The 12,446-nt window shown below is 46.1% G+C and overlaps 1 protein-coding gene across 1 annotated transcript in view; it reads left to right on the top strand.

Annotated features, from left to right (window-relative positions):
• Nucleotides 1–11,749, top strand: part of IBA57 (iron-sulfur cluster assembly factor IBA57) — a 170,912-nt gene extending 159,163 nt beyond the window's left edge. Inside the window, exon 6 of the mRNA XM_078662710.1 lies at nucleotides 11,061–11,749. Coding sequence (XP_078518836.1) covers nucleotides 11,061–11,446 — 386 coding nt within the window. The 3' untranslated portion in view covers nucleotides 11,447–11,749. The remainder of the gene's footprint in view (nucleotides 1–11,060) is intronic.
• Nucleotides 11,750–12,446: the final 697 nt, after the last annotated feature.

The raw sequence follows: 12,446 nt of genomic DNA, 5'->3' as shown, positions 1-12,446 counted from the left end.
TTTTTGTTGTTTACAGATGTGCATGCTCACGCCTAACTGTAACTTACATATAATATACTTCAAGTACCTCCATCAAATGTATTATACCCCCACTATGCTATATAAGTATGGCCTACCCACCAATGCTAATTGTGTGAGGCGGGGCGCCCAATGATGATTTCCTACATTTGCCATGGTTGTGTCCCTTAGTGCACCGGTTTGGGGTACAGGTTACAGATTCTCTCAAGGATATGGCTCTAAAGCCTGTGGCGTGTCGACCTCACATGTGTCTCCTTGACCTGGCAAAGGACCGGCAACCCACAACACGCAGACTGTTGGCAGTTGGCTTGTAATTGGCCAAGAGGCGAGTGGCAATAAACTGGGGGAAACGGTGAGTGCCCACACGGAACCAGTGGCTCGCTGATATGTCTTACTTCAAAATGCAACTAGAACTTAATGCTGAGGAACTACCAATATCGTTCCTGACCCAAGGAAATTTGGGGGCCACCGCATACGTGTTAACTCTCCCAGATCTTTATTAAGAGCATATATGTGTCGGCATTCTTTTGTTGGTTGCTGCGCTCCTTGGCACTGTCAGATAAATTGTAAGCAATTGTGGTTAGTATGTTGGAACTCTCATATGTGGTTCAATTTATTTGGAGGAGTTGTATTTGTGTACCTACTGTTTAAAAGCCAATAAAAATAGTTTAAAAAAAACAAAACGGTGCAGAGGCGTTAGATATTTTGATAAATAGTTCTAAAGTAGCTAGTAAGCCCTTAGCACTTAAACAGTCCATGGGGAACTCTACGAATCCGTAAGAGAAATGTTCAGAAGGGAAGCTAAGACCACAACTAACCAGGGAGTTGAGTTCATCCTGGTTTAATAAACAGTGCAAAGAGGCTAAGTCTGCCCTAATAGCATCCATCAAAAGCAAAAATCGAGGACAAAATTAAACTAGCCAGGTAAAAAAAAAAAATGTACACCGGTAGTAGTATGGTCCGAATCGGAGAATGCACTGTGGCAAAATGTAACTGCAGGAGCAAGAATGTGAGATAGTACACTATACTGGCATATGGTCGCGCACTCGCTAAATTAAATCTAAGTTTGACTACCATATTCAACTACAATTTTGGGTAGATCACTTTGAAATAAACCAATATGGAGAAAAGTAAAATACTAGACAATGAATCATATAAGATACCAGAAATATCAAGTCCACTAGTGATACACTAGGTGAAACCTATGACACTATTTATAGGATTAGCTGTGATAAGGCCCCGGGCCTGACAAAATACCTGATGACCTATATGTATCAAGACACTATGTAAGGGTGCCTTATATTAATAAACTTACCAACAGCGTTTTGGAGGGCACCAAGATATCAAAATCTTGCACCAGGCCTGAGAACGTACCGATCTATAAAAAAAGGGACCATGATGAACCCCCCCAGCCCTGCCCCCTTCTCTGACCATTATAGGCCCATAAGTTTAATTGACAAATCTGTTCTGCCGTCAGATATTAGGAAACTTCTAGAGTAGGTCTATGGCAACAGAATGCTATTGGACGTACAAGCAGGCTGTTGTTACAAAACCAGTAAGATTGATCAGATATTATGATTCTGCTCAATTTACTGTAAAAATGTTACACTAGGCAAGGTCACCTTTATGCGGCGTTCGTTGATCTTTGGTTGGCTTTCGACTTGATCCCCCACCACAAACTTTGGCTTGTGTTGGAAAGTATGGGTGTCCAAAATACCATCCTATCAATTTTAATAAGGTTATATAACATCCACCAGTTCCGCCCAGGGGAGATGTGGAAGTGAGGGTGAAATGACCAGCCACCCTTGACCCTACCTGGTAGGTCGCTCCCCCTCCGTACAGCACCGCCTGTGTGTCCCTGCTCCAGCTGCCGCTGCAGAGGAAGTTTGAGGCCCTCCTCCACCCGCAGGCTACCACCTCGCCTCATCCCTGGTCGCCAGTGGTAGGCCGTAGATTTGCTCATCTTCCATTTTATTGCCTGTATTTTTCATTGCTCTTGCTGTACTGCCTGTATTTTTTCATTGTTCTCGTTGTACTGCCTGTATTTTTTCATTGCTCTCGTTGTAATGCCTGCATTTTCATTGCTGTGTCTGTGACTGCTGTTGTCTGTCTCTCCCGCTGCCTGTACGTGGTCTGTGCTTGTTCTCTCCCTCTTCCCCTCGCTGCCCCCCGTGTCTCTCTACCCGGTTTCCCTTCTGCTCCCCTCGCTGCCCCCGTGTCTCTCTGCCCGTTTTTGCCTTCTGTTGCTTAGCTGCCCTGCATTTCTGTGACCTTTTTGCCTTCTGTGCCACTCGTTTCCCCCCCGATTTCTGTGACCTTTTTGCCTCCTGTGCCACTCGTTTCCCCCCGATTTCTGTGACCTTTTTGCCCTTTCTTGTGACCTTCTGCGCCCCTCGTTTCCCCTGTTTTTTGTGACCTTTTGCCCTTTCTTGTGACCTTTTGCCTTCTGTGCCACTCGTTTCCCCCTCAATTGTTGTGCCATTTTTGCCTTCTGTTTCCTTCGTCGCCCCTCACCGACCCCCTGACTGCCCATTCGCTGCCCCTGCCTCCCAGCTGCTCCTTCCTCCCACCCCCCCATATATGCCGGCTGCTGGTGCGCCTAAGGCAAGCCCGTCTGCGCCTGGGCCGCGCCCAGCGCCAGCACCTCTGGCCCCTTCACCCGCCAGGACGACCGCCACCACTACAACGCCAGCACTCTGCACGCTCCCAACCCCGGACGGACCCACAACTGCTTCAAGGCCGCCCCGAAACACACACACGGTCCCTTCACCTGCCGGAACTGCAGCTTCACCAGCCAGAGAGCCGACGAACCACCCGCCAAGAAAGACCTCAACCACCTCCGATGCATACTACTGAACACCCGCTCCGCACGCAAACACGCCGTCGAGCTCTGGGACCTGATCAACACAACCTCCCCGGACGTCGCCTTCCTGACAGAGACCTGGTTGAACAACTCCCCCGCACCCGACATCGCCATAGCCATCCCAGACGGCTAAAAGATCACCCGCAGAGACCTCACCAACGGAGTCGGAGAAGGAATCGCCATTGTCCACAAGAACAGCACCAGGGTCTCGACTAGCACCGACGACGCGCTCAGCACCATCAAACACATGTATTTCCAGCTCCACACAGACCCCAACTCCACCCTCAGAGGCACCCTCGTTTACCGACCCCCCGGACCCTGCCCCCAGTTCAGCAACTCCATCGCCGACTTTATCAGCACGCACGCCCTGACCTCCACCGACTACTTCCTCCTTGGAGACCTGAACTTTCACCTTGAGAACAACAACAACTCCACAACCCTGATTGATAACCTCGCTAACCTCGGACTGAGACAACTCGTCACAACGCCCACCCACTCCGCAGGCCACACGCTCGACCCCGTCTTCTCCTCAAGCACGCACGTCTCCGTCAGCCACACCACTGAACTCCTCTGGACCGACCACCGCTGCATCCACTTCACCTTCCAGAAACCCACCACACACCACTGCACCCAACAGATCCCCAGCCGCCGCTGAAGCAAAATCACCGAAGTCCATCTACATGCAAACCTCGCTCTCAGCCCACCCACCGAACCCTCCAACACCGACAGCGCTACCCACAACCTCAGGCGCTGGATGGAGGACTGGGCCAGCACCCTCGCCCCGCTGAAGAAACCCCCCCACAGAGACACCAGCAAGAGGGCCAGCTGGTTCACCCCAGAACTCCTAGCCTCCAAGCAAGCCTGCCGAAAACTAGAGAAGAAATGGCACAGTGAACAAACTCCGGACAGCCACGCAGCATACAAGGACGCCGTCCGCAACCACCACCACCACCACCTCCTCATCAGGGCTGCCGAGAAGACCTCCTTCAAAGACCGCCTCGACAACAACGCACACGACAGCAAGGAGCTCTTCAACATCGTGAAGGAACTCTCCAACCCCAGCTCCAATACCAACGACATCCCGCCTTCGCAAGGCCTGTTCAACTCCCTCGCCACCTTCTTCCACCGCAAGATAGCATCCACGACCGCTTCAACACCCAGACAGCCCCAACAGACAGCAACACAACAGACCCTCAGCACACCATTGAGAACGTCCCCTTACTAGCCTGGACCAGCGTGAGCGTCGATGACACCATCAAGACCATGAGCACAATCCACTCCGGCTCTCCGTCAGACCCATTCCCCCACCACGTTTTCAACAAAGCAAGCAGCTCCATCGCACCCCACCTGCACAACGTCATCAATCTCTCCCTCGAGAACGCGACCTTCCCAGAGAGCTGGAAACACGCCGAGATCAACGCCCTACTCAAAAAACCCAAGGCAGACCCAAGAGACCTCAAGAACTTCCGGCCCATCTCTTCTCCCCTTCCCGGCAAGGTCATCGAGAAAATCGTCAACAGACAGCTAACCTGATACCTCGAAGAGAACAGAATCCTGGACCCTTCCCAGTCAGGGTTCCGCAGCAACCACAGCACTGAGACCGACCTCATCGCCGACTACATGAGGACCCTGCTAGACAATGGGGAGACTGCAGCACTCATCCTCCTAGACCTCTCCGCCGCCTTTCGACACCGTCTGCCACCGCACACTACGCGCAGGTCTCCACGACAAGGCTCTGGAATGGAACACCTCCTTCCTCTCCGACAGAACCCAGAGCGTCCGCCTCCCCGTTCCGTTCCGAAGCCTCCGAGATCATCTGCGGCGTACTCCAGGGATCCTCCCTCAGCCCGACACTGTTCAACATTTACATGGCCCCGCTCGCACACGTCGCCCGACAGCACGACCTCAACATAATCTCCTACGCCAACGACACTCAACTGATCCTCTCCCTCACCAAGGACCCCATCACCACCAAGCCGTCGCCGACTGGATGAAGATCAGCCGTCTGCTGGTGGCCAACGGCACTGGGGGCAGCCCCGGCCCCCACCGACCACGCATGCAACCTGGGAATCCTCCTCGACTCAACGCTCTCAATGACCAAGCAAGTCCACGCCGTCTCCTCCTCCTGCTTGAACAACCTTCCGCATGCTCCGCAAGATCTACAGATTGATCCCGACAGATACAAGAAAGGGAGTCACCCAGGCCCTTGTCAGCAGCAGACTCGACTACGGAAACTCCCTCTACGCGTGAGACCCGACCAAGCTCATGAATCGACTACAACGCATCCAAAACACCTTGGCACGACTGATCCTCGATGTACCACGACACGGCCACATCACCCCCTACCTGAGAAACCTGCACTGGTTCCCCATCGACAAGAGTATATAACCTTCAAGCTCCTCATCCACGCACACAAGGCACACAAGGCACTCCACAAGACCGGCCCAGCCTACCTCAACAGACGTCTCTCCTTCTACACCCCCAACCACCAGCTACGCTCCGCCGACCTCTCACTCGCCACCGTCCCGCGCATCCAAAGAACAACCACCGGCGGGAGATCCTTCTCCCACCTCGCCGCCAAGACATGGAACACCCTCCCACTGAGCCTACGACAGACCCAAGACCTGCTGACCTTCAGGAGGATACTGAAGTCCTGGCTGTTCGATCAGTAGCGGCCCCCCCCTCCCCCAGCGCCTTGAGACCCTCGCGGGTATGTAGTGCGCTTAACAAATAACTGATTGATTGATTTATTGAGCCATATTGCAGTTGAGAAGGATTGAGAAGCGTATTGGCCTTGACCCTCTTCTCGTTGTATATAAACAAAGTGGGACAATATCTAGGCATTCATTGCAACAATGAACCAAAAATGGTCACATTAAGAGTGCCAACACTGTTGTTTGCAGATGTCAAGCTCTTAATTTCCAAAACTCCTTATGTACTACAGCTCCTGGTTGATCGAATAATGACATTTTACAGTGGTCTAGGGTTGGAGTTAAATACATATAAAGCAAAATATGTTATTCAGCCCTTTTAAATTACACAAGGATTCTATAAAAGTTGACAAGGAAATAATTGAGCATGTCACAAACTTTACATACCTTGGCGCAAGGCTGGCTAAAAACATGTCTTGGTTTCCTCAAATCAGTAAAAGTGCACTAAAGTTACAACACTATGCTTATGGCAATCTTGTATAAAAAAGCAACAGCAGTAAGAAATATTTCACCGGCCTTAGAAATATATAACAAAAAAGCTTTGGGTACAGCCCTACATAGGTCAGAGCAAAGCGGAATATGCAAAAGACACTAAGCCAACTGTAATAGAAAAAATTCTTAAAATCATAAACTTACCATAGAGTGCCCCTCTTATTAAATTGTACATTGACTTTTGGCAGCACCAAATTGCTCACACCATAAAATTAAGACCTTTGATCTATTGGCGTAGTCTGTGGTATACAGATGAGCGTGGCCCATATAGGACCGCTCTTGAAGAATTACTGCAAGTAAATAACCATTCAAACATCTCATGGTTGTCGTATGTAAAAACTATGCTGTACAAATTAGGCTTAGAAGCTCTGTGGGATTCTCCAACAGGAGCATGCTGGGTCTCAGACAGAATAAACATTTCGGCTTTTTTCATAGAAAAGGTTGGTGGGGCCAGATTAACAATGGCTGAGCCTGGCATGATGGCCTTTCCCCTGCTCCCACCACCTCAAATGACAATCTTACACATTCCTGGTCTCCTAATGGACCTCAATGGAAGCTTGTTGCTATGTTGTTTGAGGTTATTGTTTGACTTTGCTTTCTTCTTCCCCCTTGCATACGTCTATTCCTGTTCTTTCTTTCCTGAAGCACCGACTTCTTTATTGCCAGGTTATAGTAGGCTTCCGAAAAGTCTCCCCGAACAGCGGATTTGATACAGTTCATGTGAGCCAGGCGCGTGCACATCACATTACACACCATTTGTTATCAGCTTGTGAGCCTCGGCATCAGACTTCAAAGGATCTGCTCCCCTGCGCGCCCCCCCATCAGACTTCAAAGGAATCCGCACCGCTCCCCCGCCCCTCCCACGCAATGCCGAGAGCTTGTTTTTCACTCCTCCGAGAGGCTTCTTTGTTTCAGCCTGACTGCATGCTCGTTTAATGTGGTGAATACTCATGTTTTATTGTGAAAAGCTTCAGCCTCCTGCCAGTCCCCGAGCCTCGTCCTCCCCGCACGGCCTCAAGCGCCATTGCTCCAGGGCTTCCATCCAAAGTACGTCAACAAAAAAAGGGGCATATGTTTGTTTAATCACAGTGGAAAGGAGCCGCTCTCTTCTGATGCCCTCAGAGCTCAGCAGAAAGGCACCCACGATCTCCAACTAAGCGATCACCATCAAAACAGGTTTTAACAAGAAACGAATCCCCGCATCAACCACAACTGGACCGCAAGTTTTAAAAATGCCTGTCTGCATCCGCCTTTAAGGAGTGTACATAACACTAAACAATGCCAGGCAAAAAAGATTCCCGCCCATCTTTTTTTACAGCACACATTGATCACAACACCAAACGACTGCAAAACGCTCCAGCAACATCAAGGACGCCCGCTTAACTAGAAACGAGGGATTGAAAGGCTACCACCCACTGACCTTGTAAGGTCCTCAGGGAGTACTTATGTCGATGGCACAAAGAACGGCCAACCAAACACGTGCACCCAGGGAACAAGTCTACAACTCTGCAAAACACAGGCATATATTTAGACAGTACAGAAAAAACACACTCGCATCCCCTCACGCTCACACACCCTCACCCTCACACCCCATCACCCTCACCCCCCACACCCCCTCACCCTCACACACCCCCTCACCCCCCCTCACCCTCACACACCCTCACACACACCCTCACCCACACCCTCACCCTCACACCCCCTTACTCTCACACACACCCTCACATACCCCTTCACCCTCACACCCCCTCACCCTCTCACCCTCACACACACGCTCACCCTCACACACCCTCACCCCCAGACCCCCTCCCCCTCACACCCCCAGACCCCCTCACCCCCACACTCCCTCACCCACCCACCCTCACACCCCCTCACTCTCACACCCCCTCACCCTCACTCACCCTCACACCCCCCTCACCCTCACACCCCCTCACCCACCCTCACCCTCACCCCCTCACACCCCCTCACCCTCACACACACCCTCACACCCCCCTCACCCTCGCACCTCCTCACTCTCACACATCCTCACCCTCACACATCCTCACCCTCACACACCCTCACCCTCACACACCCTCACCCTCACTCACCCTCACCAGCATAACAAAACATAGCATAGCATAACAAAAAAAACATAGGATAACAAAACAAAGCATAGGATAGCAAAGCAAAACATAGCATAACAAAACATAGCATAGTATAACATAGCATAGCAAAACAAAGCTTAGCATAATAAAACACCACAAAAAAATAGCATAACAAAACATAGCATAACAAAGCATAGCATAGCAAAACACAACAAAACATAGCATAGCATAACACAACAAAACATAGCATAACAAAACAAAGCATAGGATAGCAAAACAAAACCTGGCATAACAAAACATAGCATAACATAACAAAACATAGCATAACAAAACACAACACATAGCATAGAAAAACACAACAAAACATAGCATAGCTTAACAAAACATAGCATAGCTTAACAAAACATAGCATAGCAAAACAAAACATAATAGCATAGCAAAACATAGCATAGCATACCAAACACAACAAAACATAGCATAGCAAAACATAGCATAGCAAAACAAAGCATAGCATAATAAAACACAACAAAGTATAGCATATCATAACAAAACACAGCATAGCATAACAAATCAAAGCATAGGATAGCAAAACATAGCATAGCATTACAAAACAAAACATAGGATAGCAAAACAAAACATAGCATAGCATAGCATACAGCATCACTCAGCACCACCACTGCATCACTCAGGGGCACCATAACATCACTATGCGCTACCACAGCATCACTCGTTCACCATCACAACATCACTCAGCGCCACCAAAGCATCAATCTGTGCAACCATTCAACAACTACTGGTTCAAATATGTTCTCTCAATGTTTCAAGCTTTATTACAAATGTAACAAAAATATGTTAATATTTCACTTCTGTTCTTGGATTTTCGTCACAATAAAATACACTGAACATAAACTTCACAAAAGTTATTTACAAAAGTTTAAGCTATTGCCATTATAAATTACAATAACTTTTATTTAAGTATTAATTATTTAAAAAAATTAAAAGCCATTGTTATTTGTAATATTGATACATGTAAGTCACGTAAATACAACACATATTGCATTACAAATGCTATAGGTGTCACATTTGCGAAAGTTAGAACTATTGGCATTGTAAATGACAAAGCTATTAACTTAGCTATTTTCAAAAACAAAACATAAATAAAAAAATTGTCATTTACAATACCAATAGCTCAAACTTTCCTAATGAGAGACCTATTGCATTGCAAATGCTTGTTTTTATTTTGGTCACAATTAATTTGTATACCATTCTTTATCAGTTTATACTCTAGATTTTTTTTATCAATCATGGTATTGACTTTTTTGTAGGCGCAGTATTGCTCCTTACTTATCAACGTACGTTATGCCATAAAACCTCAATAAAATATGTTTTTAAAAATAGTGTAAGTCTTTAAATATTTCAGACTGGTTTCTGGGCCACAAATGCACACCACTCTTTGAGCCCTTCCTTTACAACGTAGTGTTTCCAACAGCTAAATAATTATATGCCATATTTAGATATGAGATCTTACCTACTAATAGCTTTTGCATAAAAAAGAACTTCTGTGACAATGACCGATGTCCAATAGCAAACACAACAAGATGATGGACGGAGTGCTGAAACCTTTCAACGACTCATCCCCAGTCGAGAGATCTGGGGTGAACCCATTGTTCTTTTGCTCACTATGCCACCCCAGTTCAAACCCAGCCATATGCAAATCAGTCTTGACCCTGCTCCTCATTGGGAGCAGTCCAGCTCGAACTGCAGGGCCAGGTCCTCCCTGGACTGGAATCAAGCATCCTGGGACCGGTTTCGGGGTTTCACCCCTCATTAGCCAGGCTAGCTTGATGCTTGTATCTGATCCAGGGAGGACCAGGCCTGTTCCCATAGAAAGCAGGGTCAAGACTGATCTGCATATCGCTGAGTTTAAACTGGAATGGCATGGGGAGCTAAAAACGATGGAGTTAAGCCTAGACCTCTGTACTGGGGTGAATGTTTGACATTGTTCAACATTCTGTGCATCAATTGTTATTTTTGCAGATGTCCAACATGAAAAATAAAGATCGAATCAGTACCACATTTGCTTTTCTTTTGCAGTGCCTATATTGCTTCTCATAGGAAATGGATCATACCAATTTGTTGTATGTTAGGGACCAGACCGCAAACCGTTTCAAGAATGAGTACTGATGGAATAATTGTCCATAGTTTGGCTAAATGTTTGACTCCCCATGTGGATAATGAGAAGGAAATTCTGTGCTGACTGCCCTTAAAATCTTGAAGCTGAATAGATACATTGATTTTAGTATTTCTAATAATGCATCATAGCCGGCCTTGGACTTTTATTAGTTGCGGATAAATTGTGATTTGCCTTTTTGAATTATGGTTTTAATCTGATTGTATTTTATTATCTTATGTTTTACAAGGTATTTTTTAATCAAATATAAATAATATTGAATTACTGCAGAAATAGCTCTTCCAATTTCCTAGTCTGCCTTAAAGTCAGTTCTCTTGTCTGGTAGAACTGCTGCAATGCTTTAAAGAACATTGTGGAATACATGGTTTCAACTCTACTCTAAAAATGTAAGCATTCAGTCTATGGTTATATCCTCATCTATGGAACACCTTCCCACTGGAAATCCGGCTCTGCCAAGATCTTCTATCTTTTCGGAAAGCCTTGAAGACATGGCTTTTTAGACAAGCCTTTTAACCTATCTTTCTTCACCTTTGTTGTGTTACCGTCAAATTAGCGCCAAGAAACTAATCAGTGTTAGTGCGCTTAATAAATGATTTAATAACATAACATAACATAGATGTTTTTAAAAAATTTCACTCTTTTCTATTTTAATTTTTTTTATTAAATTATTAAAGTAGTTTTCATTGTTTTTCCTTTTTCCACAGGTGTCCCCGAAGGTGTGAGAGACCTCCCTCCAGGAGTTGCTCTGCCACTGGAATCCAACTTGTCCTACATGAACGGCATCAGTTTCAGCAAAGGATGTTACATTGGGCAGGAATTAACAGCCAGGACCCACTACACGGGTGTCATTCGCAAACGTCTAATGCCAGTTCAGCTTGTCCCGCCACTACCTCCCGGATTAAGTGCTATTCCAAGTGGTGCTGAAATTTCAACTGTGTCTGGCAAATCAGCTGGAAAGTACCGAGCTGGTGAGGACGCCACTGGCTTGGCTTTACTCCGACTAGCTCATATAAATGAGCAGCTTCGTGTCAACGTCTCAGACAGTTTTATTGATCTGACAACATCGTTGCCAGAGTGGTGGCCTCAATAAGGCAATAGCAAATTCAACAGACCACAATTGTAGAGTGCCTTTATTTATTCCAAACATGTTCAGAGATTTTTATCTGCCTCATAACATTGACGTTTTGCTCAGGTTTATATAGTAAGAAGTATAACATTGGAATATTGTTTTAGTTTTTCAACTATTTGGGTTGTATTTTTGTTTTTAAAACTGCATAGGTCTCAAATCCACTGTCCAGTTACAGAGTTTGTTAATGAAATACGATGGATATTGAAAAGCGCAGAAGGCAAAAAATCCTTCAAATTGGCTAGCGTAATAAACAACAATTTTGGATGTTGTGGCCATGTCTTTTTTTATTCAAACTGTCGCCTATTGCTAGATGGTTATAAGGCACTTGATGTGTAAATGCTCAGAAGGCTCCCAAAAGCTGAGTATTGTGCTTTAAGACACATTGTGAGTGCAAAACATTTAACGTGCATACATCTACAAATGATCGCATGTAAGTATGTGAAGGATTACTACTGGAAATATCAATAGTGGGAAAACCTGTTGCCATTTCATAAGGACCATAAGACTTGATCAGGAAATTCATCATGTTAAGGGATAGCAAATAATTACAACGGTATGTGGTAAATAGTCACAAGTGTATTTACATGGGGGGTATACTTCTAGCAAAATACCAAGTCATAGGTAAATATACTTTTTAATCAAATTGGCCTTTTGGCTTATTTTAGGTACGTGGGCACTTATTTCGTTTACTATGCTTAGAGTTTTATGCCTTGTTAACAGCAGTGATGTCTTCTTGCAAGATGTTTTTGCCTTAACTGAACTGTAATGCTTTCACTTGGTTTTTATTTCCTTAAGAAAGAATACCAGACAAAACTGAAAGTCCATCCTTACTCCGATTGGAGGTTAGCTTATTATGAGTAGATCTGAAGTCTTTCTCTTTATTCATTTGTATTTTTGAGCACCATGTATTCCGGCGTAACACCAGCCATGAAACCTGGTATAGTGCCATTGCAAGGATATG

The sequence above is a fragment of the Lissotriton helveticus genome, chromosome 10 (genome assembly GCF_964261635.1).
Source record: "Lissotriton helveticus chromosome 10, aLisHel1.1, whole genome shotgun sequence".
Classification (NCBI taxonomy): Eukaryota; Metazoa; Chordata; class Amphibia; order Caudata; family Salamandridae; genus Lissotriton; species Lissotriton helveticus.
The sequence above is the reverse complement of the archived record's forward strand: the minus strand, read 5'-3'. Positions and strand labels throughout refer to the sequence as shown.